This window comes from Elaeis guineensis, chromosome 6, assembly GCF_000442705.2.
Source record: "Elaeis guineensis isolate ETL-2024a chromosome 6, EG11, whole genome shotgun sequence".
Lineage (NCBI taxonomy): Eukaryota > Viridiplantae > Streptophyta > Magnoliopsida > Arecales > Arecaceae > Elaeis > Elaeis guineensis.
In genome coordinates, this window is record NC_025998.2 from 6267062 (window position 1) to 6292607 (window position 25546).

The window sequence follows — 25546 nt, forward strand, 5'->3', positions numbered from 1 at the left end:
GGAGCACGCGCGTTAGTAAATGCTAGGGCAAGTTGACGGCCAACAGAAATTTTGCGGAACGTCCCTGTTTGGATTGGACTAGATTTTCCTAACGCGATTTTGTAGGAGGAGAGGGCCCACTTGGGCAAGCCCTTTTTCTTTTTTTTTTTTTTCTTTTTTTTTTTTTTTTTTGGTAAAGGGACAAATCCTTCAAAACCGTTGGCTGGACATGTTAATAGCCTCTATTCCTACAAAAATACTAAATAAGGCTTTTAGGATTGCATTGAGTAGAAAATTGATATTTTTTGGACCACGAAGCATGGAACTCAAGCTCAACTTGGAATTTTGGACCTTCGAGCCATGAATGGGTCTAGGCATGTGAAGGTTTGGGGTTGCATTATGGGTGGAACGGTAATAATGAGCCTTGGATGAAGCTAGGATGGAAAGTCGACGGTGAGTAATATAGAATTTTTATGCAAAGAGTAATTATATCGTACATTATATGCACCAATATAGTTGTGCACCATGTCAATCATCTATCTCTTAATTGTAGATGGATCATCAAGATAAGTGCATGATGAATGAAACTTTAAAAAAGAGATGAGGTGACTGGCATGGTACTGACCACATGATGCATATGATGTAAGGGTGTGAACTTTTTTCTTCTTCTAGTTAAATCTAATGTGCTATATGGATTTTTAAAGAGTGTTTTATATGGGTGTAAGGTGCCATCTCAATATTTTTTCAAGCTTTGCTTGGGATATCGAGGCATCAAACCACAAATTGGTCTCAACTTGTGCAATTAGGGTTTGCAATTATTGTTACAACAACCTAAAGCTGGCGTATCAATTTCTATCAAGGCCACAAATGAAGCATGAATTGGATGAGGCATGGCAACTTGATTAGGCTCTTGGGGCCGGCTCGAGTCAAAAAATTGACGAGTTTGAAAATTTGGATTGGATGTATGTGGGTATTCCCATCTCCCAATAGATATGTTGATCATGACTATTTATAGATTTAGACTCAAACTAGGATATCTCGATCCAATGCAATTTAGATTGAACCATGCTCTTGCCAACAGAATTAGTAGTAGGATTGATATCAACACCTTCTGCTATAAATTTTTATATTTATTTTCCATATAACTATTTATTTTCTTCTAAATAAAAATAAAGAGCATGTTGCTTTTACAAATCTAGGCCCAATTTAACCAAGATTAGAATGCAATGGGTTGGGTTTGGATTGTGCTTAACTCGACCTAGCCCAAATGAACTAGTGGCTCTCAAAATTGGGATCAGATCATCTAGTCAAATTGGAAAAACAGGCTTAGGACTAATTCATTTAAATCATTAAATCAAATCTATAGATAATCCACCAGACCAGTTGGGGTTGCTCGACTTTAGTGTTTTAGAGTGAGATGGATCTCCTGTTTCAATACCACGGCCGGCCTGGGGCGGGTCAAAGCGGGCGACCGCCCCAGGCTCCTATTTTTTTTTTTGTCTGGATAAATCAAATGCCTTCTTCCTCTCCCGAACCCCAGCACCCAACGATTTTTTTGGATAAACCAAACGTCTTCTCCCTCTCACAATCTGTAGCTCCTCTCCCCCGCCTCCTCCGTCTCCGATCTTTTCATCCTATTCTGCTGTCCATCGTGATTCTTCCTTATTTGGATGTCAAAAATCAGATCAAAATCCGTCAAAAAGTCAAGTAAATCTCTTCAATCCTCCTCTTTCAATCTGCTATGAATAATTATATTTAAATATATTAATTTTAATAAATTTTTTTTATTGACCCCAGGCCTAAAAATGTCAGGACCGGCCTATCAATAATCTATAGTACCAACAGTTGGCCCTGTACTTAATTGTGATGTATACCTAACCAATGCTAATCATCGAGTGAAATGTCCAAGACCATTTGGTTCATGGTTAGGGCTAAGTCTAAACCCAAAAGCCAAGAGAAAATTTGACTTCGATGGGTTTCATGCTTGCACCAGTCCAAACTTGATTGCAGATATGATTTAAGGCAAAAAAAATTTTAAAAAAATAATAATAATAAAATAAAATCTTGTGATTGCCAGTAATAGCTTTACTTTGTCCCTCAAGAAAATTGTTAATAAAATAGTTCACCATGAAACAGACACAACCATATGTAATAAAACGGCTTGGCTCATACTTCACATTAAAATTTTATGTATTTTCTTTTTGACACTTAATTGTAGCAGCATTTTTTCACTCAAAAAACATTTGTGCCCCTTTATATATCATCCATGTTTTTGTAAAATAGACACTTGTCTGTGGAAAAAAATGCATTGTCTTGTACACTCCTAAATGTAAAAAATTGGCTTGTTATAGAAAGATAATCATCAATGACCAGGAAACAAGGATCAGGCCCAAAGTTTTTCAAATATTTATAAATTTCAAAATCAAAAGCCTAATTATTAAACTTCGTACTCAAAAGTGTGATATCTTTTATTCTTCAAAAAATTTATAAATTTACTACTCGTGTGCACACCTCATTAGAGTGACTAGATAGCCAATTTTCTTAAAAGGAGATCGCTTCCATGCCTGATATTTTCATCTTTTGAATTCTGAACATGATTTAGTTTGCAAATCCTCAACTATTAGTAAATTCAATTCTTCAAAATCGCATTCTTTCATATCGGTTCACATGCTCGCTGTACAGGATATTATATCCCTACTCCATTCAAACATGTACAACATCATCAAACTAACCCATTGTTACAAGATATTTAGTTATGGAAGCGGGTCATATATGCATTCGAAGCTACAGAACGCGAGGAACAAAGCAGCAGATTAGGCAGCAACTCAAGCACGCGAAGGGCAATTCGACATAACCAAGCGGTCGCCTATTTTTTTAACATAAAAAAATCAGTTTCAGGAGAAAAAAATTACAGAAAACAGGGTTAAGCCGGCAATCTGGCGGTAGCCTATCGTTTCACTTTATTTGTTTATTTATTTATTTGTTAAGATGGAGTATTCAAACAAATCTTATCTGAATACATCTAAAAAAATCAAAAAATAAAATATCCCTAAATTGCCTAGACTACTCCCAAAGAAATCCACAAAAAAGTCTCCATTATGCTCCGCAACATAGGCCACCACCCAATCAGTTCTAGTATTTACCTCCCAAAAGACATGTGACTATGAGTCCAGTGCATCTCAAGAGGAAAATGGATATATCTTGCAAAGAGGATGGTCAACCACTCCCTACGTACACCTCTGAATCCAAAACAATATAACAGCTAGTCGTCCTTGATGGCTATATGGTCCGCTCTCAAAATCCGCCAAGCATATACAACTCCTGCCCAAGATACCCGGAGCTCCGCTTTAGGAACCATCGGCTTAGCCAGGTACTGGCCCTCTGCCGCCATCAGACTGGAATTAGGCCCTCGAATGACAAAGCCCGTGCTACCTCTTATGTCCCTGATGCTCCCATCAAAATTAACCTTCATATATCCTGGAGGTGGGGGCTTCCAAACTATGAACACCCATCAAGTCACTACGTGAGCAAGGTGGGAGTCCCAAGTCTCCAAGAGCTTAAAGGTTATACCTAACAACTCCCGCATCAAGATCAGGGCTCTCTCGAAGATGAATCTCATCGGACACCTCCTGGACTTGAAAACAATACTATTCTTAGCCAATCAGATGTGCTGGACAATGTAGGCAGCCCGAATAGCAACCACCCCGAACGCATTGCCTCCATCGCTCCGCCTCAGAAAATCAATGAAGGCCCCAATCGGATCCTCTACCTGAACAAGCCGATGATGTAAACCCGCTAAGAACCAAACCCATCTAGCTGAAGGGCATAGAAAAAGCGTGCACTCAACCATCTCCTCCTCTACTCCACGGTTGGGACAAATAACATGAATATCCATACCTTGCTCCCTCATAATAGTCTTGGTCAGAAGCCTTCCCCAGGTGACCTTCTAGAGGAAAAGACTCACTTTTGGGTGAACCCCTAACCGCCAAATCCATCCACCATCTAGATGCCTGATGGCCTCCGACTAATACAGTCGATAAAGATCAGCAACAATGGGTCTCACCATAGTGGAGGAGCCCCACACCCTAATGTTCGGACATCAGTGAAAGGGAATAGCCAAAGACATCATACGCCTATCCAATTGCTCTCCAAAGAAGCATTCCACTATAGCTAGGTCCTATCTTGTACCATCTGTATAGAGAAGATCAAATATGATCATCGAGTCAGTCACCTCGGATCCGATAAAGATCGGCCATCGAGTCAGGGGAATATCCGCAATCCAAGTATCATGAAGAATACTAATAGAGTGACCATCTCCAATCATCCATCTCGTCTGGAGAATAACATCCAAGGCCCGTGCAGGGATCTCCCTCCACAGAGCAGAGGCCCTCAGACCGGCCTGGATCTCACTGCCCATAGGCCAAGAGCCATACCTAGCCCTCATCATCATGCTCTACATGAACTCCGGGTATAGAAGAAATCTGGCAGCATGCCGAGCGATCAAGACCTTCCACCTAGTGGCTAAGGACCGAATCCCCAAACCACCCTCTTGCTGTGACTGGCACACCACATCCCAAGCCACTAAATGCACACCCCACAACCCCCAGCCTGCAATCCACATAAAAAGCTTTGGAATAGTTGCTCAATCCCCTGCACTATAGTCTTGGGCAGGATGACATTCCAAAGAAGATAAATAGGCATGGAGCTGAGCACTGACTTGACTAAGGTAACCTTACCCATCATCGAAAGGGTCTGAGCCTACCAACCCTCCATCCACTCCTGAATGGCATGCTCTGCCCCCTCAGCCTCAGTCCTCCTCAGTAGGGCTGAGCAAATAACTGAAACCCGAAGTAATCCACCCAATCTAACCCAATAAACATCGATTTCGATCGGTTGAAAGATATAAATTGGGTGGAATCAGATTGAAAGTTTATAAAAACATCAATTATCTACAGTTAGATTTGGTTCCTATATTTTTAATCCATATGAAACCGAATCCAACCAATGTAGTATTTCATAAACTTACTTTTATTTTGGAACGGTGCCGTTTAGACTTCAATATTTCATTCTAAAAAACACCGCATCATCCATTTGGATTTATGAGAATATTAATCTTGAATTGTTGAGAATATTTCATTCTAAAAAATATATCCTTAGTTCTTCTCAAGTACTTAAGGATACATTTCACAGAAGTTCAGTGCTCTTCGCCTGGATTCGACTGATATCTGCTTGTGACACTCACAGCATAGGCTATATCAGGTCGTGTACATAGCATGGCATACATGAGGCTCCCTATTGCCGAAGCATAAGAGATTTTGCTCATGCGTTCAATCTCCTCAGGTGTGCTAAGATACATCTTTTTGGAGAGATGAATGACATGTCTAAAAGGTACTAAACCTCTCTTGGAGTTTTTCATGCTAAACTTTTTTAGCACCTCCTCTATGTACATCTTCTGTGAAAGTCCAAGCATCCTATTTGGTCTATCTCTATAGACCTTAATACCCAATATAAAGGATGCCTCTCCTAGATCTTTCATAGAGAACTCCTTAGACAACCATACTTTGACTGAAGTCAACATGGGAATGTCATTCTCAATTAGGAGAATGTCATCTACGTACAATACAAGGAAGACAACTGCGCTCCCACTGACCTTTTTGAACACACATGGTTCCTCCTTATTCTTGATGAAACCAAATATTTTGATCACATCATTGAAACGAGTATTTCAGCTCCGAGATGCTTGCTTAAGTCCATAAATGGATCTTTGCAGCTTGCAGACCTTGTGATCATCATCACTGGATGTGAAACCAAATGGTTGTTCCTTATAGATATCTTCCTCAAAATGTCTATTTAAGAATGCCGTTTTCACATCCATCTGCCATATTTCATAATCGAAACAAGCTGCAATAGCAAGCAATATGCGGATGGATTTTAGCATGGCTACAGGCGAGAAGGTATCCTGATAGTCAATGCCTTCGTGCTGACTATAACCTTTCGCTACGAGCCTAGCTTTGAATATCTCTACATTCTCATCTGCACCTATCTTTCTCTTGAAGATTCATTTACACCCAATAGGTACAATACCTTCAGGTGGATCTACCAAAGTTCAGACTTGGTTTGAGTGCATCGAGTCAATTTCTAATCTCATTGCCTTTAACCATTTCTCAGAGTCGATATCTGATATCGCCTCGTCATAGGTCTTGGGATCATCACCATGAGCTCCATTTTCCATGAGGAATATTTCCTCTACATCCTCCTGTATGGTACCTAAGTACCTTTCAGGAGGATGAAAAATCCTAGTCGATCTACGAAGTGGAAGAGGTTGTGTTAGGACTGATTCTAATTGATTGGGTTCCTTAGATTCTTTAGCTCATTGCTTTTGGGAGACATTCTTCTTGAGCTTAATTATTCTTTCGATGCCACCATCTTGAATAAACTATTTTTCAAGAAAAATAGTATTTCGACTCACAATCACATTGTGGTCTTCCAGAATATAGAAATAGTATCCTAATGACTCTTTAGGATATCCTATAAATTGAGCTCTAAAAGATCTGAACTCTAACTTGTCCGCCTGCTGTCTCTTGACATGAGCCGGACAACCCCAAATTCTGAGATGATGCAGACTTGGCTTTTTACCATGCCATATCTCATATGGTGTGGTAGGAACAATTTTAGATGGAATCTTATTCAATACATATATTACTGTCATGAGATAATATCTCCAAAGAAACTCAGGGAGGTCCGTGAAGCTCATCATGGAACGGACCATATCTAATAGGGTCCGATTTCTCCGTTCTGAAACCCCGTTGAGTTGTGGTGTTGTAGATGGAGTCCATTGAGAGACTATGCCATTGTCCTTAAAATAGTCTAGGAACTTTCGATTAAGGTATTCACCTCCTCGATCTGATCGAAGAACTTTAATGGGCTTTTCTGTTTATTTTTTTACTTCATGTCTGAATTCTTTGAACCTTTCAAAGGCTTCAGACTTGTGTTTCATTAGAAACACATACCCGTACCTAGACATATCATCGGTAAAGGTAATGAAGTAGACATAGTTGCCTCTAGCCGGCACATCAAATGGGCCGCACATATCCTTATATACTAGGGCAAGTAGGTCTGTGGCCCTTTCTCCATATCCTACAAAAGGGAGCTTGGTCATTTTGCCTTAAAGGCATGATTCACAAACTGGATATGACTCGAAAGTCAACGGACTCAATAGCCCAGATTTCTCCAATTTGTTAACCCTATCTTCTGCTATATGACCTAGCCTTAGGTGCCACAGATACCTATCATTTAGACTATCTCTAGGCCTTTTAATTCTTATGGCATTCATATTTTGCTCGATATTAAATACAGATACATCAATATGTAGCTGATAGAGATCGTTAATAAGAAAATCATTTGCAACTTTATTATTTTCATAAAATATGTTACAATGGTCCTTATGAAAGCTAATCACATAGCCTTCTTGTGCTAAACATGAAACAGAAATCAAATTCCTGCTTGCTGCAGGCACATAATAACAATCTCTAAGAAATAAATCTAATCCTAACGGTAATCGCAGAGGGTAGGTTCCCACGGCCACAGCAGCAACTCTTGCTCCATTTTCGATGCGTAGGATCATCTTCTCATTCCTCAGCCTCCAGCTCTCCTCAAGACCCTACATAGAAGTGCACAAATGAGCATTAGAACCAGAGTCAAGCATCCAACTGAATGCAGAAGAAACCATAAGATTAGATTCTAAAATAGCATACCTCTAGAAGGACCATCCTTCTTATTCTTCAGGGTGACCAGGTACTGAGGACAGTTCCGCTTTCAATGGCCGTCTGATTGGCAGTGAAAATATTTTTTCTTTTCAGCAGCCTTCTTCTTCGATTCTGTCTTCTTCTTCTTCCCATCCACCTTCTGCTTCTTCGCAGACTTCTTTTTCTTTTCAAAAGACTTTCTCTTGGAAGAAGTCCGCTCCACAGTAAGAACTGAGCCTTTTGAACCCTTCAAAAAAAGCTCAGCCGTAACCAACATGTTCATTAACTTAGTCAAGGTACACTGCATCTTATGCATATGAAAGTTCATGATGAACTGACCATACGCATCGGACAATGACTGAAGGATCACATCAATCTGAAAATCCTTATCTAAGATGATACCAAGCTTCTCAAGCTCCTCAAGATCCTTGATCATTGTCAAACAATAATCTTGGACTGACTATCCATCACGTATTTTAGCCTTAAAAAATCTTTGACATACTTGATACTTGGCTGCGTGACTTTGTTCACCAAACAACTCTTGTAGGTGAGCCAATATTTGGCGGGTAGTCATAATATTCTCATGTTGACGCTGCAAGTCATCAGACATTGCACCCAACATGTAGTACCTTGCTTTGTTATCATCATCCGTCCATTTTTTCAGAGACGCTCTCTGTTCAGCAGTCGGACGTGCTGGCATGGCAGGTGGGTCCTGATCCAAGACATGGATCAATTTTTTAGAACCCAGAATAATTCTGTAGTTCCTTGACCAGTTCTTGAAATTGGGTCCAGTCAATTTGTAGGTGTCTAGTATTTTGGTCAGGGGGTTGGACGCAGATATGTTTCCTGTAGAGAGTCAACAGTTTCTAGTTAGATTTTATAATCAAACTAAACTAATTTGTTTAGGGGTTTCATTTTTAAACAAAGTAGGCTCTCACTATTTTCTCATATCCCTACACTTCCTTGGTAGAGATGTGAAAATCTCCGTGATCAGTGATTTCTAGTGGGTGGTGCGGTCTCACCAACTGGCTCATCACCTCACATAACAGTTATTGATGATGGGTCAACCGATAAGTGGACAACTCTTGTCCAATGATTCTCTAATCATGATGCACCCAAAACTTAGTCTCTATTTCATGAAGCTCATCGTGCCCGAAATATTGCTCCAATCCTTAGTTAAGTCAAACCCACCATTTGCATGAACTAGATTCCTGATTGGGTCCCTCACCGTATCCGAAATATTGAGCCCAATCCATCCTCTAATTCGTAGCATCCAATGCCTAATGGACATGGTTGCATCTTTCTGGTGCAACTGAGCTACTGTATCCAGCCGAGAATAATTAACCCTGGGAAGGGCCCGCACATCCACAATGGTGGAAGATCTAGACTTAATATTTTCTTAAAAAAAATTGATTTAGATCTCTTTAAACTTGACTTGACATAGTCATAACAATTATGACTAACCTAGTGGCATGGGTTAGCTCGAATTATTAGCCACCTCAAATCAGAACTGGGTTGACATATATGGCCAAGTAAGTGAGACCGGTGGAAGGGATATGCCATTAACTCGACAAGAATGCATTCGAGTCGAGTAGCTCCCAATTAAAAATCAGTTAGTCACGTCTGTCCAACTTATCTTAGACACCAAATTATCGAACCAGAACTAATTGGGTTAGCCTACAATCCAGGCTCTAACCACTGAGCCAAATTAGGTCTTAACTTGATCGAGTCACATCTAAATGTGATTCGATCTTGACCCAGACTTAATCCTATTAGGCTGGTCAATTATTAGCTTTCATGATCCCACCTAACCAACTGTTGATTCGGTTTGATCAACCGCTAGACATAATTGAGCTACCCAAATCTGAACCCAATTTTATGAAAATGACTTAGATCTGAAATTCTCGATTTTAGACCTAATTAAATTTTATAAGCTTAATTCATTAATTAAGTCTTGGATTCATAAATAAAATATGTAAAATAAATCCTAAGGTTTCAAGATCTAGGGTTTTGCAGAAAAGTAAGTTTTGATTTCTGATTAAGGATGAACGCACAGCACCCCGACACGTCATAAGAACACCCCATTGAATAGGAGGAGAGGGCCTTTAAATCCTACTTTATTTTTATGACCAGACGGCCATGAGGAACATCTTAATCAGAAATATAAATTTAACTACAAAACTAGTTAGATCTAAATTTACATATCACATATACAATTTAAGATCTAAATAATACATGCTTTACATACATCTCATGTATCAAAAATTGATCTAATTAACATGCTTTCAAATTTAATACATCACATGTAACATCTGAAAAATAAAATTTAAATTAAATTATTTAACATAAAATTTATTCTAGACAGTTACTAGAATAATTCTATAACTAATCTAGACATGCAACAGATCAATCTTATGTATTATCTAAATTTTTATTTTCTATTTTTGATCTGAATATAAAATTTATATCATCAAAAAATAGAGAATAAATTAGATCTTAATTATATTTTAATCTCATTAAAATATAAACTTACAAAACTATTCATAGATCAAAACTATTCCTAGTCTAGTCATGCATCTCATGCATGTTAGATCTTCTCAGATTTAATTTTAAATATTTTGATTTCAGATGCTATCACATCTGATGTGATATTTAAAATTTTTTAATATCAAATAAATTAAAATTAAAATCAGATCTAAATTAGATCTGAAACTGAGCCATGAACCTGGTTCTAATACCAGTTGAAGAAAAAACTGTCTTTTTTCTTGTAGGATCTTCCAGATTTCATCAAATCTGGGGCGAAATAATTTTAAAAAAAAATCTATCCTATATTTATTTTAAATTTAAATCTCTAGATCTAATTTTATTATCTGATATTAATTCAAAAATAAATCTAAAAACTTGAGGAAACATGAAATACCTCAAGGGTAATCTGATTACCCTATAGATGATCGTAGCAAGCCTGAGGTTCTGATTTAGCCACGCAATCCTCTGGCCTCTACCAGTATCCACTCAGGCAAGATCTGGATCATCTTCTCCTCACAAATCTCTGCTCTAAAAATCAGAACTAAATATGATTAGAAAGATCTTCAAAAATCTTCCTGAAGTTGGAGCAGCAGCCTGTCAAAGAAATCCTGCAGCCTTCCTGTTCAAGGCATCACCACGCCTTAGACCTTTGCCAGATGGACGTCCAACTCCTTGGACATGAAGAGGAGAGGGAGAGCTACAGATGGGATGTGGAGAAGAGGAAAGGGGGTGGCAGCTTTGATGGGTTTTGTGCAATCTCTTAAACCCTAAGTGCAGACAGGGTTTATATAGACCCTGCTGCGCTGCGCAGTGCCACATCATTCGACCAATCAAAAAAATTTAATAAATACAAAAAAGTTTTGATTGATGGAGTGATGTCATCTGATCACATCAGATAAGAACTCCCACCCTCTCTCCTATGTTGGCGCCATCTTTGGATAAGCACAAGGGAGATGGCGCCCAAGAGTCCATGTTGATCAAGACTCTTCATCCTTATCCATTTGGGGCACCCACTTAATTCAATTAGGCTCACGCCATAATCTGATTATGGCATCCAATTTAATATAGTTTTGGCATGTGGACACTCCATAAAATTCTTCCAATGAGCTCTTGTCAAGTGGCCTTCAGTGTAAGACCCATATGTCAATATTTGACAGATGTCCTAAAATGAAAATGGCAGGTGACAGAAATTAGCAGGTGTTATCTTAAATTCATCTAATGAATTAAGATAAGATTTTTTTGAGCTGGACAAGCTTCATTTAGACTGAGAGAAACCTTCTCAAGGTTCTCTGGGTGAGTCAAAATACATTTGGCTCAGTCGAGATAGAAAAGATTACACGAGGAGAAAGTTAGGCTCAATCGTGTGCTAGCACGATTTTCTTGAACCTAATTTGATCTAATCCAAATTAATTGGACTAGCCTAATTGATGACATCCAGATCCTAACCCTTGTTAGTGTGACCCAGTTAGGTTCAATTCTGTATGGTAATGAGACATGTCGTGATCTCATCATCGATATCATCGAAACTCCTTTCGATGGATCAGAACTCTTCTGATTCAAATAATTAAAATGATCGATCTAATTGCTCTCAAAAATCAATGACACCTAACAGTATATGATGGCAATCCATCAGAACTGAAGACGAACCTCTCGGTGCAGCTACCTGTGTAATTGAATTTCTCTATCATGAGTCCCGACTGAATTAGGATTAAGGTGAACTCGTCAAATCCAACATCAGTCATATGAATTAATCGATCGATCTGAGTCCGATGTGAAACCCTAATGAAAAACTTTTTTTTCATTATTTCACTCTACCATGACCATGGGCTTAAGGACTCGATCTTTCGATCATCATAGGACTACTCCTCTTATCTACCGATGTTGATAGATCCCATCTTGGTATGATCTAGTTCCTACAATGAATATGCTACAGCCAACATACACCTCAAGGTTCCAAATGGCTAGGAGACTGAGTTATGATGTAGTCAAACTATAACACACTCAAGGTAAACTGTCGATGTACCTTAGGTCAAAGAACTAGACACACAACTGCAGCATCGAGCTAGTCATCGATGAGAAAGTAGACTTCCTTATAACTACTTGAGGTGATCACGCTCAGTACTCTCGTTCTCAACGAATACCTGTACTCTCGCTTCGATGTCTCCACACCGTAGACTCAAAACACATCTATCCTAAGAAAGTGATCGTACACCAATCTTCCGGATCGATCACCATCCTCGTAACGATCCTATGGTCATGAGCTGTTTATGAGTTAGTTATGTAAATTCATGCATTAAATTTTTAACTCTTGAAAATATGAATTGACATTCCTACTAACTCAAAGGATGTATCACAGACACAATGTACACAATGTGATAGAAGAATAATCTATTTATTATTTTATAGTCAAAATTATAAATTTATCTTTAGATTTGTAAAGGAATGTGTCAGCCAATCTGACATCTAGGGCACACATCTAACAGCTATATGATCCACTCTCAAAATCCGCCAAGCATATACAACTCCTGCCCAAGATACCCGGAGCTCCGCTTTAGGAACCATCGGCTTAGCCAGGTACTGGCCCTCTGCCACCACCAGACTGGAATTAGGCCCTCGAATGACAAAACCCATGCTACCTCTTATGTCCCTGATGCTCCCATCAAAATTAACCTTCATATATCCTGGAGGTGGGGGCTTCCAAACTATGAACACCTATCAAGTCACTACGTGAGCAGGGTGGGAGTCCCAAGTCTCCAAGAGCTTAAAGATTACACCTAACAACTCCCGCATCAGGATCAGGGCTCTCTCGAAGATGAGTCTCATCAGGCACCTCCTGGACTTGAAAACAATACTATTCCTAGCCAATCAGATGTGCTGGACAATGTAGGTAGCCCAAATAGCAACCTCCCAGAACGTATTGCCTCCATCGCTCCCCCTCAGAAAATCAATGAAGGCCCCAATCGGATCCTCTACCTAAACAAGCCGATGATGTAGACCCGCTAAGAACCAAACCCATCTAGCTGAAGGGCATAGAAAAAGCGTGCACTCAACCATCTCCTCCTCTACTCCTCGGTTGGGACAAATAGCATGAATATCCATACCTTGCTCCCTCATAACAGTCCTGGTCAGAAGCCTTCCCCAGGTGACCTTCCAGAGGAAAAGACTCACTTTTGGGTGAACCCCTAACCACCAAATCCATCCACCATCTAGATGCCTGATGGCCTCCGACTAATACAGTCGATAAAGATCAGCAACAATGGGTCTCACCATAGTGGAGGAGCCCCACACCCTAATGTTCGGACATCAGTGAAAGGGAACAGCCAAAGACATCACACGCCTACCCAATTGCTCTCCAAAGAAGTATTTCACTATAGCTAGGTCCTATCTTGTACCATCTGTATAGAGAAGATCAAATATGATCATCGAGTCAGTCACCTCGGATCTGATAAAGATCGGCCATCGGGTCAGGGGAATATCCGCAATCCAAGTATCATGAAGAATACTAATAGAGTGACCATCTCCAATCATCCATCTTGTCTGGAGGATAACATCCAAGGCCCATGCAGGGATCTCCCTCCACAGAGCAGAGGCCCTCAGATCGGCCTGGATCTCACTGCCCATAAGCCAAGAGCCATACCTAGCCCTCATCATCATGCTCTACATGAACTCTGAGTATAGAAGAAATCTGGCAGCATGCCGAGCGATCAAGACCTTCCACCTAGTGGTTAAGGACCGAATCTCCAAACCATCCTCTTGCTGTGACTGGCACACCACATCCCAAGCCACTAAATGCACACCCCCACAACCCCCAGCCCGTGATCCTCATAAAAAGCTTTGGAATAGTTGCTCAATCCCCTGCACTATAGTCTTGGGCAAGATGGCATTCCAAAGAAGATAAATAGGCATGGAGCTGAGCACTGACTTGACTAAGGTAACCTTACCCATCATCGAAAGGGTCTGAGCCTGCCAACCCTCCATCCACTCCTGAAATGGCACGCTCTGCCCCCTCAGCTTCAGTCCTCCTCAGTAGGACTGAGCAAACAACTGAAACCCGAAGTAATCCACCCAATCTAACCCAATAAACATCGATTTCGATCGATTGAAAGATATAAATTGGGTGGAATCGGATTGAAAGTTTATAAAAAAATCAATTATCTACGGTCAGATTTGGTTCCTATATTTTTAATCCATATGAAACTGAATCCAACCAATGTAGTATTTCATAAACTTACTTTTATTTTGGAACGGTGCCGTTTAGACTTCAATATTTCATTCTAAAAAATACTGCATCATCCATTTGGATTTATGAGAATATTAATCTTGAATTGTTGATGGAAACACATCAATTTGAGATAATTCTAAAGTAAAAGCTTTCAAATATAGTTACTTTCAGATGAGTAAATCTTTTTTATCTATTTTATTTTATATTGATTCAAAAATAAGTCTAAAATTTATAACTTATAAGGTTTAAGCTTTTTTTCATTAAATTGATAAAAATAAATAAATAAGCTTAAGTGGATCAATATTGGATTTAAAATCAATATTGGGTCAACATTGATAAACGATCATCTGAACTCGCTACAAATTGTTCACTTCGGTTTTAAATGGTTTATATATGATAAATGGTCCGTAGTGGATTGAATTTTTTTCAATCCGATTGGGTTCAATTGGATGAAATTTTTCTTTCAATCCAGTCGAACCCGATCCGTAATCAGCCTTACTCCTCAGTCTGTGTCCATAGATAGGGACTCTCAGGTACTACAGTATTCTGTCGTGCTCAGCAACCTCCAGTCTCTCTATGATCGAATGGTGAAGCACACGATGTCCTCGAACTAAAGTGCACTACGGACTTTAGAAGATTCACCTTCTACCCCAAGCAGCACAAATAGTTTTTTAGGATCGTTCTAAACCTAGTAGCACTCCGAACTGTGGTCTGACCCACCAACAAACAATCGTCTACAAAAAATAGATGCAAAATCGGCTGAGCCCCTGATGTTGGCATGTAGGGGGCTATAGCTGATCCTAGGAATGCAACACGAAGAGCTCTTGAGAGGGTGTCAATATAAATAATAATAAGATAGAGAAATAGAGGACAACCTTGCCTCAACCCTACTGTGAAACAGAAAAATTCTAAAGGCATCCCGTTGACCAGAATGACAAATACAAGGTTACGAACACAAGCCATGATCCAACTAATCCTGCGATAATGAAATTTGAAGCACAGTAGTGCATCCTCGAGGCATCGCCAATACATCCGGTCACATGCTCTCTCCATATCAAGCTTGATTGTCATAAGTGTACAATGAGGAAGAGCACGATCAATATCATACATAAATTTCTATACAATGAGGATATTATCGGAGATACGTGGTTTCCGATAATTACCTCCTATTCTTAACAAATCAAATGAGGAAGGATGGACTTCATCCTGTGAACCATCAGCTTGATGCATAATTTATATATGATCATGTGTATAGTTTGATTGGTCTAAAATGTCCCAGAGCATCCTGATGCTTTATCATTTCACTTTGTTACCCCTTGCAAACCACTAACCGCAATTTATCTTAAATTTTTTTTAAAATAATAAAAAATATAGCAACAGACACAATAATTTAACAAACCTCCATGTGCGACAGCTGTTGTCTCGATGCTGGTCACCACCTTCCTCCCGGAAATCCCTCCCAAAAGCACGGGCCCTGACTATGGAATCGGAAATGCCTTGTACAAGAGATTCCTTCTATGTAGTTAGAAAGGCATTTTGGACCTTGGGATGAGAACGGAAGGGCTTAATACCTTGATCCAATTAAAATTTCTTTTGGGGGTTTGTTAATCTCGCAACAGAGCCAGTGGCAACGTGGCGTATTGGGGACAGAATCTGGTTTGCTTTTTCATGTGCAGACAAGTATTAAGACCTGAATCATGGCGTATTATGATTGTTTTGTGGGGAAAATTTAAGCAGGCAACAACAAAATTCGCTTTAACGGACACCGAGCCATTTAAACTAATCCCAGATTCCCAGTTGATCTCAGGGAACCTGAACTCCAGATTGTGGTGCTTGTGTTTGATAATTCTTCTCTAAGCGCATCTCCACAAGGCTCCAACACTACAGCCTGTACCTTCCTTTATGTTATTAAACGACACAACCAAACATCACCTCGTGAGGACTCTTAACTCTTACCTTCCTATAACTGTGGTTTTTCTTGATCTATAGAACAAAGTTCACCATTAATAACGAACTGAATCTAGTGGATACAATGATATATTTCAGAGCAATACAGTAGAACTCGAAAATTAGAAATTACAGTTAGAAAGCAACTGCCATTAGGACGACAACAAAAACATTGTAATTACATGGCAAACGAAAGAGATCATAATTCCCCAAAGATGGCTTCCCATGTACCGGCGAAGGCCTCGAGGATGACCGCATGGTGAGTAGGTGAATTCAGGGAGAGGTAGGAGTGGAGGAGCTGCTCCAAGTCCTCGGGTTCACGCATCCGCCTCTCTAAGATCATCTCCGCCATCGAACTCCGGAAATCCTCGTATGGATTACTCGATCGCTTCACCACCGCAAACCCGCTCCGAGCCACCGCCGCCGTCTCCTTCTTCTCCGTCGAAGACACGGAAGTTAGAGGCTGAGACTTGTTGCCTTCACCCCAGCGATCTTTAAAATACCTCGCGCCTCTTCTCGGGGGTCGCCTGGTGGACTTCTTTTTCCCGGTCTTCTTCTTGGATGAAGCACGGTGGTAGAACTCCGAGGAGTCGGAAGAGAAGCTCTTGGATGAGAAGAGAGTCCACGTCTCTTCCTCTTCTTCCTCCTCCTTCCCCCCTTCTTCACTGCTGAAGAAGCCAAATTCATCGTTTGAGTCGCTCGAAGAGGAGCCGCTGAATCCACGACCATTGGAAAGCAGCGTCTTCTTCTTGTTTACAAACTTGTCCTTCTTCTTAGCCATTGCTTTCTTCCTCTCTTTGGAGTGGGAGTAGTAGTAATCATTGGAGGGAGAAGAAGGCGAGGCAGGAGGGCACTTCCTACCCTCCCCTACTCCAGTTTCATAGACGAATCCAGTTTCCGTAACTCTCCTCTCTTTTTTCCGATTCCTCTTCGCCTGCTCTGTGGTCAAAGCAAGGTTTGGGTCGGGGGCGCGAACGGACCTGCGGCTGCTGCAATCAATGGAGACCTGCACGACGGGAGGCATGCGATGCGGGAGATGGTCGAGCTTGCCTCGGTGGTGGACATGGAGATTGCTGGAGGGGAAGACAGGCTCTTGGGAGACTTTATCAGAGAAGTTTATTACACTGGCGGTGGCGCAGGAGGAGCTGAGAAGCATTTGAGCTATTCGATGCTTCAATCGATTGCCGATGTTGTTACTCTTGTCCATTGATGCTTTTGATCTCCCTTGCTCTCTCTTTCTCTTTACTTCATCTCTGTTTTTCTCCTTTCTTTTCTTCTGATAGAAAGCATATTACTTCTTGAGCAGGGGAAGGTATTTATAAGGAGTTTTTTTTGGTAAATATTAGGAGAATCTATCTTTTCACCGTCGGGGCGGTGTCGGTCGCCCGTCCTCACGAAGGTCCGTCGCCAGAGGGAACGGGAAGCGCACTTGGTACTTGCACGACACGATTGGGTCGCTCGTGACTCGTCTATCCGTTAAATTTTTGACAGGTCCAAACCTAGTGAATAAATGCCGTTAATCTACACATCGTTCGAGGGTTAAAATGACCGTGGTTACAATAGTTTAAGGGGTCTCCTGTTAGTTTTTAACTAAAAATGTTGCGTTATAAACAGTATTACTATCATAGTTCCTGGTTCCGCATTTTACACAGTCATTTTATTTTTTTGTACGAATTGTTATTTCCATTATTTTCCATTATAGAGGTTGATAACATCATTATGCTAGTTATCGTTTAATTCCAAAAAAAAATGTTAACAGTTAATTAAGTATTAAATATTGATTTTGGAGGAGCTTGATTAGTTGGAATTAACAGTGAGAGGGTGCGTTGACTTGAAATCCTCGTCTACTCTCTCTTGTCAATTATTGCACTTCCTTGCTTGTTTGATGCTAACCATAGCGAGAGAACCAAACAAGTAGAACAAATGGGAGTAAGAGAGAGAAAATGTGCCCTTTTTCTGTTCTTGTTTATTTATTTTTTTAATCTTTGTCGAGGGACGAACGAGCACGGCCATCTGCTTTCCTCTCTTCTGTCTTGTACTTCCGTGTCCCACGAGAGGTGCTGCGGTGTCCTTGTCCTGTTCAATGGCTTTTAGCTGTGAGAGGACCGACAAAGCTGAAGATCTTGGATTCCTCCCTCGGAAACGCAGGAGGAGTGCAGCCGTAGCAAAGGCCGAATGAGAGATGAGTGAGAAGAAAGAAACAAGAAGGATGTTGACGCTCGTTTCTCCAGCTACAAATTTCATTTTGTCCCATCCAAAAGCTTCCAAAGTTTTTGCAAAGATACAGGGGCCCCCATTGTTGGCCGCTCGCAGCGAAAAATAAAAAATATTTAGATAAAATTTTTATGATCGAATGGATCATAAAATTTATGATCGAATCATCATCTATCATATTTTTGAAATACATCACACATATTAAAATATTAAAAAAATAAAAATAAATAAATTTTAAAAATATTTAGATAGTTTTGATAAATATTATCTCAAAATTTATCTATTTTTATTTTTTTAATATTTTAATATGCATGCGTAAATATGTACGATACGTTTTTGAAATATAAGGGACAATGATAATTTGATCATAATTTTTTCTATAACTGATTCGATCAAATAAATTTTATCCTTTGTTCTGACTTATTTTAACCATGGTTATAATTTACTTGCGAATCTTGGAAGTGAGGGGGCAGGGAATAGTTAATCTAGGCTGCGAGGTCTGGAAGTTCATGAAGAGGTGGGGAAGCTCCCTTTGTTGTTTTGCTGTGATTTGGCTTCTCATGTCACAAGGCATAACTGTAACAGTTGTACCTTGTGATATTTCTCAGGCTAATCCCTTGGGTAACTTCTTGTCGGTTTCTCGCTGCTCTATATTTATCTGCATGTGCGGACCAAATGGATCTTTTTTTTTTAATATATATTGCAATAGGAGGACTAAACATAATTATTGACAGCGATGCGTATGACGCAGTACTTATTCTTGTTGGTTTTCATGGCCGTGTAAGGTGGGTTTTTTTTTTTGGGGTGGGGGGGGTGGGGGGGGGGAGGGGGGGTTCATTCTTGGTAAGAATGTATGCCATTTATTTGACTACATTTGCTTCGGTACGTTTGCCACGTAAAAGAATATTTCATTCAATTCCATCGTTGATACTTGCCGCTATATAGAAAGATTAGTATTGTGGAATCTTGCTATTAGCATCCACATCTTCTCTCCCGACACTTCAAGCAATTGCGTGGAAATATCGGGCCCGAAAGTTTCTCCTCCCACTCAGGCACACCAAATGTTTGATTATATGCCTCAGAGAAAACAGGAATAATAGAATACGGTAAAATAAGTTTTCTTGTCTAGTTTCTCTTAATCATTGTGACTTCGTTGGTTGCAGAAGAATGACGTCAATTAGCATCACTAATCCTTTTCCTCATCTCAAATTTCGGCGTCACACGGGTAAGAATGCACGCAACTCTCTCAGAATTCTCACCGTCACTCAAGTCTCCACAAACATATTGCATGCTATTTCCATGGTTATTTTATTTCCATCGTGTGTTCGTCATGTCTTCTGGGTCCGTATGATAAGCCTTCTCCTCTCCCGGAACCCTAGCTCCGCCACGCCGTCGAGGAGCTTCTTGTAGAGCTCCTTCCCCAGCAGCGGCATCCCGAGGCGGAGCCGGACGTTCTGGTGGTGGAGATGGCCGCCGCCCTGTCGTCTCAGCAGCCGGCGGAGTGTGCGCCCCCTCCCGCCGGCGGTGCTCCCCGGGTTCTCGCACGGTGTCCTGGTTCATAAGCCGGCGTAGCGCCGGCTGTTGACTTGCTGGTGGTGGGAGACGCCATGACTGCTGGGGGTTGTTATTGACGCCGTGGTGCGCTGTTCATATCCCATCACAAAGAGAGAAAGAGAGACTGTGGGTGGCCATTAATGTTGCCAAAGAGTAAAAGGATGTTGCATTGTAGAAAGAGGGTGAAGAGTGCTAATACTACCATTCTAAATATTTTTGTTGGAAAAAAAAAAAGCTTAGGTATATGAAAGAGGTTTGTTTGTTGTGTTTGTGTAATGTACATTGATATTAAGGAAATTCAAGATAAATGTGTTGTTCCTCCCTTTCATCTTCTGCTGCAATATTGTCTCAACATCTTCAGCTGACAGGAATGTAAGAGGGAAAGTAGGGGAGGTTTGGGTATTTGGTCAGGTTAATTATGATGAAATTTTGGTGAGTAATGGCTCTTTATAAATCAATCCTAAAAGAACACTTTATTTATTACAATTTTTCTGAATTTTCACTTCTTCCTAGATTAATGCCCGACCAACTTGTTTATGGTATCTGAATTTTCATAGCTTTAGCTTGTGAAGGGAGTTGAGCTTATTGTACTTTTCCTCTTTTCTTTCTTGGAAGCTACACGCATGCATACATACATAGATATAATGTAATATAATGTAATGTAACTCTTTCTGTTCCTTTTGTTATTTTTCTTGCATCTAATTAAATATACATCATCTGCCTTTTCTAATAACACTCTTATATTGGGATAGAACAATTGAACTCATTGTCAAGAAGCCCTCCATACTTGAAGACAATTAGAGCTGGTTTTGTGCCTCATCCTGTGCAATGCTCATCAGCTGCAAGTAGCTGCAACAAAAATCCTATAGTTAAGATGTGCGGTGTAACTTCTGCTAAAGATGCAGAAATGGCTGCTCAGGCTGGTGCAAACCTTATTGGTATGATTCTTTGGCCGGGATCAAAACGTTCTGTTTCGTTATTGGTGGCTAAAGAAATCTCAAAAGCTGCACGAGCTTGTAAGGCAGAGCCTGTTGGAGTTTTTGTAGATGACGATGCAAACACAATACTACAGACTTCTGATGCATGCAGCCTTGAATTTGTGCAAGTATTAATTATTTATCATTTCAACTTTCTACTTTTTGTTGGTATTATTTGACGAAATATTCACCCATTGTTGCTCTTAACTATATCACCATATGGAACTCTTGACTTATTATTGTAGAAGTTTCTCGCAGCTCCATGGTGATGGTTCTCGTTCTGCACTCCCAATGCTTTTGCAAGAGAACCGGATTATATATGTTCTCCATGCTGATGAAAATGGAAACATACTGAGTCAGATTCCTGATAAAGAATCTTCCATGATTGATTGGCTTTTGGTGGATAGCGCAAAGGGTGGCAGGTTAAACACCTCTATCTTAGTTCCGTTTCTTATGCTTTGCTTATTGTATTTGTGTATTCCTGATCCAGTTTCAGGTAGTAGTATGCGTTGATATGCTTCACTCAAATCACTCAAACCTTTGTGATGCATTCATTCAGAAGCTATGCTGTTTGCCTTTCAATACCTTGTTTTTAATGATCACTTGAGCCAAGCAACTCGATGTTGTTGGTAGGCATGTAAAAGCAGTCTGTATACCAATTTGAATTTTGCTGATTTGATTTGTTTCTTTTCTGCCTAGGAGCATTTTTATGTTTAGCCAGTATATATTGTTTCAGTATCAAAACTTGATTAACTTGTAAAATTTCATAGGCTTCCTGGTATTGTGGTGATATGAGGTGGTAAATGATAATTCAACTCTTTAAACCATTGTGTTCTCATTGCTGTCCTCTTTAAAGGAGTTCTGTGAAAATCATATTCTTTTCTCTTTTTAAAAAAAAAAAATTCCTAGAGATAGATTTGCTGTGATTGTGAGACAAAAATCAGTTTTTTAAACATTTTGTTTCTTTACAGTGGTAAAGGATTCAACTGGCAGAAATTTCAAATGCCATCTATAAGAAGCAAATATGGGTGGTTGCTTGCTGGAGGCCTCCATGCTGACAATGTTTGTGAAGCTGCTACCATGCTTCGACCAGATGGGGTTGATGTTAGCAGTGGCATCTGTGCCTCCGATGGAATTCAGAAGGACCCCATGAAAATATCTTCTTTTATGAGTAAAGTGAGGTCATTAAGTTATTGATCAGAATTCTGCTGCATGCTTTTGTAACTGCATTTGAACACTCATCAGCTTCGTGGCTGCATAAAATGGCTCCAACCATAAACAGCATCTATCAAGGCGTAACTCTACAAGTTTTATTCAATGAATAATTAAGGTGTAGCTCAACAAATTGCATGTCGGTATGATTTATTTATGATTTATAACTATATTTTGAAAGTTCATGTGATTGTGTTGTGCTAAGTTTTAGATTCCTTTTAGGGTATGACAATCAAACAAGGACACTGCCAGAGCCAAAATCATGTATCAATAAGAATGGCTTCCCTTCCAACCATCTATAAAGTTCAACGTTAGGACTTTGTAGGTGGTTACTCGAGTCCATGGCCTGGGCTGCACAGGTGGGTGGTCCGGGAGATGTTGGTTGATGACGGCCCAATATATGTTGTTGCACAAGTTCTTCTTGACTTGTTTTCTTGAGATGTTTGTCTCTTTTATGCCTTCACATGCATAGTTGAGGCTTATTTATTTGAGCCGATCTTAACTTATCACCTTGAGATGTTTTAACTTGTTTATATCTTCACATGCATTGTCCATGTTGTATGTGAAGGAGGGAGGGTGATATACCTCTGTGGACTGTGGTTAATTAGTGTTGGAATATACCGACTGACCTTCATACGCTGACTTATCCTCGGATCGGTCCTATCGATGTCCGACTCTATCCACCGGACCGATGGACGACTCTGACAATGACTGCTGACAATGGCTGCCGATAATATCCGACCGAAAGTATGTCGGTCGAACAGACCCATACTGTTTCCGACTGGTCGAGCAGTCGAATCCATATCATCGACTCACTATCGGGGGTGGCAGCCGACGTCTGACTTCTACAAGGCACCAGATCAGCCGACGGTGTCTCTGAGTCATCACCCGATGATTCGACAGTCAAATACCGACATACAGTCGGCCAGTCCGTCCAAATGCCGTACAACCGCTATGGGCTGTTCTCGTGCCAAAAACATGCTGTACGATCGTCGTGGAGCGTTGTCCTGCTAAGAACATGGGTTAATGACCTGACAATCCATGCTGATTTGACAGTCTCCGATGATTTGACAACTCCCCAGTTGTCTGCACTATTAATGGCGGGACCATACCGCATTCTATTATAAAACGGGATAAGGCAACAGTCTTGGTAAGCATGGGTAAGCTCTCTGAAACACCTCTAAGCTCTTGAGCTCTCTAGCTTTCTTTCTCTCGTTGAGTTCCACTGTTGCCTAGTCTCCTCTCTAACTTGACCGTCGGAGGGTCTCCGCCAGAGGCATCTCCGGTCAGTGAGGACTTTTCTTGCAGGTGCGCGACCCCGACGATCGGACGACGGGGAGAATGGCCGCAACAGATTTGGCGCGTCAGGAAGGGGGTCGACAGAGGTAAGACAACGAGCTCCATAGAGCTTGAAAAATCTCTCGAGATGATGAAAATCAGGACTTAGCGATCGAGAGCTACCAGATCGGTGAGGCACTCTTTCCGTCGGGAAGAGGCCCCTCCTTTACCCTCCATAGCGGAATCCAGCTCTCTGCACCCGATGGTGACCACGGAGGCGCAGATCATGACGATCGTGCGGCAAATGACCGTTCTGACGGATGCGATCAAAAATCTCCAACAACAGTCGATCCAGTTGCCGCAACCGCCGGTGGAACAACCCGTACCTTATGTCGTCCAGAAGCAGCCGCTGACGTCCATGTCAACTTCCGTCTCCTTCTCAAGAGTAGCCATCTCAGCACTCCCATCGAGAAGGGGGGAGACAACCACAGCGTGACACCCGTCGGTCTCGGCATCCCTCTCTTTCCCAACTGGAGCGGACGAGGAAGGAAAAGCGACCGCGGACACCGTCCGCCTCACTTTCAAATTCGTCAGGAGGTTCGACCCCTAAGGTTCCTCAATACCGACGGTTAAACGACTACGAACGCAAGTTTGAAGAAATCGACCGTCGATTTGTCCAACTCTAAGCAGATGGTCAGAAGTTTTCGAACGACGTCGACTTTCGGACCACCCAATCTCTCTCTCAATTTATCCTCGACGAACCGATCCTTAGTCGGTTCAAGATACCTCATGTGGAGCCTTACGACGGCTCCACCGACCCAGTTGACCATCTGGAGAGCTACAAGGCTCTCATAACAATTCAAGGGGCAACTGATGCCCTCCTCTACATCGGCTTCTCCGCCACACTCCGTAAAACTGTCAGGATCTGGTACTTCGATCTCCGCTAAGGAGGTATCCACTCCTTCGCGCAGCTCGAGCATTCTTTTGTGGCCCATTTTAGTACCAGTCGAAAACCGCCACAAACCTCGGACAGTCTTTTCTCCCTCAAGCAAAGAGAAAATGAGATACTCCGACACTTTGTGGCCCGATTCAACACGGCCACACTTGAGGTTCGGGACCTCAACGAAGATATAGCTATCTCGACCATGAAGAGGGGGCTAAGGGGGTCTCGATTCACATATTTCTTGGACAAGACCCTCCCCCTGACATATGCCGAATTACTGGAGCGTGCATATAAATACATGCGTGCGAATGAAGGAGCTTCCAACTGGCGCTTGACCGAGGGCACGGGCCAGAAGGAGAAGCGAAAAAAAAATCGGACTCCTGTTGAACCCAGCAGGCCCCCCCACCGATAGACGAATCTCACCCCGACAACGGAGTCCGAGACCGACGCATCGCAGGTATGACTCCTACACCCTTCTCTCCACTCCTCGTGCGCAGATCCTGATGGAGATCGAAGGAGCGGAATATCTACGACGGCCTCCGCCTCTGAAGACAAAGGGCCTTGACCAACGCGGCCCGATCGCTGAATCTACATCTCGATCGTCGATCATCGATCGTCGAATCTATGGCTCGATCATCGATCACCAAATCTACGGCTCGATCGTCGAACCTACGGCTCGATCGTCGAATCTATGGCTCGATCGTCGATCGTCGAATCTACGACTCGATCGCCGAATCTACGGCTCGATCGTCGAATCTACGTCTCGATCGTCGATCGTCGAACCGATGGCTCGATCGTCGAATCTACGTCTAATCTACGTCTCGATCGTCAAATCTACGTCGAATCTATGGCTCGATCGCCGAACCTATGGCTCGATCGCCGAATCTACATCTCAATTATCGATCATCGAACCGACGGCTCGATCGTCGAATCAACGGCTTGATCGTCG

At 41.3% G+C, this 25546-nt stretch overlaps 3 protein-coding genes across 10 annotated transcripts in view; 2 read left to right on the forward strand and 1 right to left on the reverse strand.

The window, feature by feature from the left end:
* The window catches only part of LOC105047505 (beta-adaptin-like protein A), a 44414-nt gene that overhangs the window by 2042 nt on the left and 16826 nt on the right, over window positions 1-25546 (forward strand).
* LOC105037528 (uncharacterized) lies at window positions 16463-17688 on the reverse strand. The gene has a single exon (XM_010913181.4). The coding sequence runs from the start codon at window positions 17624-17626 to the stop codon at window positions 16619-16621; it is 1008 nt and encodes a 335-aa protein (XP_010911483.2). The 5' UTR covers window positions 17627-17688; the 3' UTR covers window positions 16463-16618.
* LOC140858427 (N-(5'-phosphoribosyl)anthranilate isomerase 1, chloroplastic-like) lies at window positions 19050-22561 on the forward strand. Of its 8 annotated transcripts, XM_073259022.1 has the most exons (6): window positions 19294-19418; window positions 19797-19858; window positions 20940-21292; window positions 21423-21586; window positions 21724-21793; window positions 22136-22367. In XM_073259022.1, exons 1-5 carry the CDS (start codon window positions 19309-19311, stop codon window positions 21758-21760), a joined length of 726 nt encoding a protein of 241 aa, XP_073115123.1. In that variant the 5' UTR covers window positions 19294-19308; the 3' UTR covers window positions 21761-21793; window positions 22136-22367. The 8 variants fall into 8 exon arrangements, with proteins under 8 accessions (XP_073115118.1, XP_073115121.1, XP_073115123.1 ...); XM_073259017.1 differs by lacking the exons at window positions 19294-19418; window positions 21724-21793 and adding an exon at window positions 19050-19150 and having other exon boundaries at window positions 22136-22561; XM_073259020.1 differs by lacking the exons at window positions 19294-19418; window positions 21724-21793 and adding an exon at window positions 19152-19254 and having other exon boundaries at window positions 22136-22561.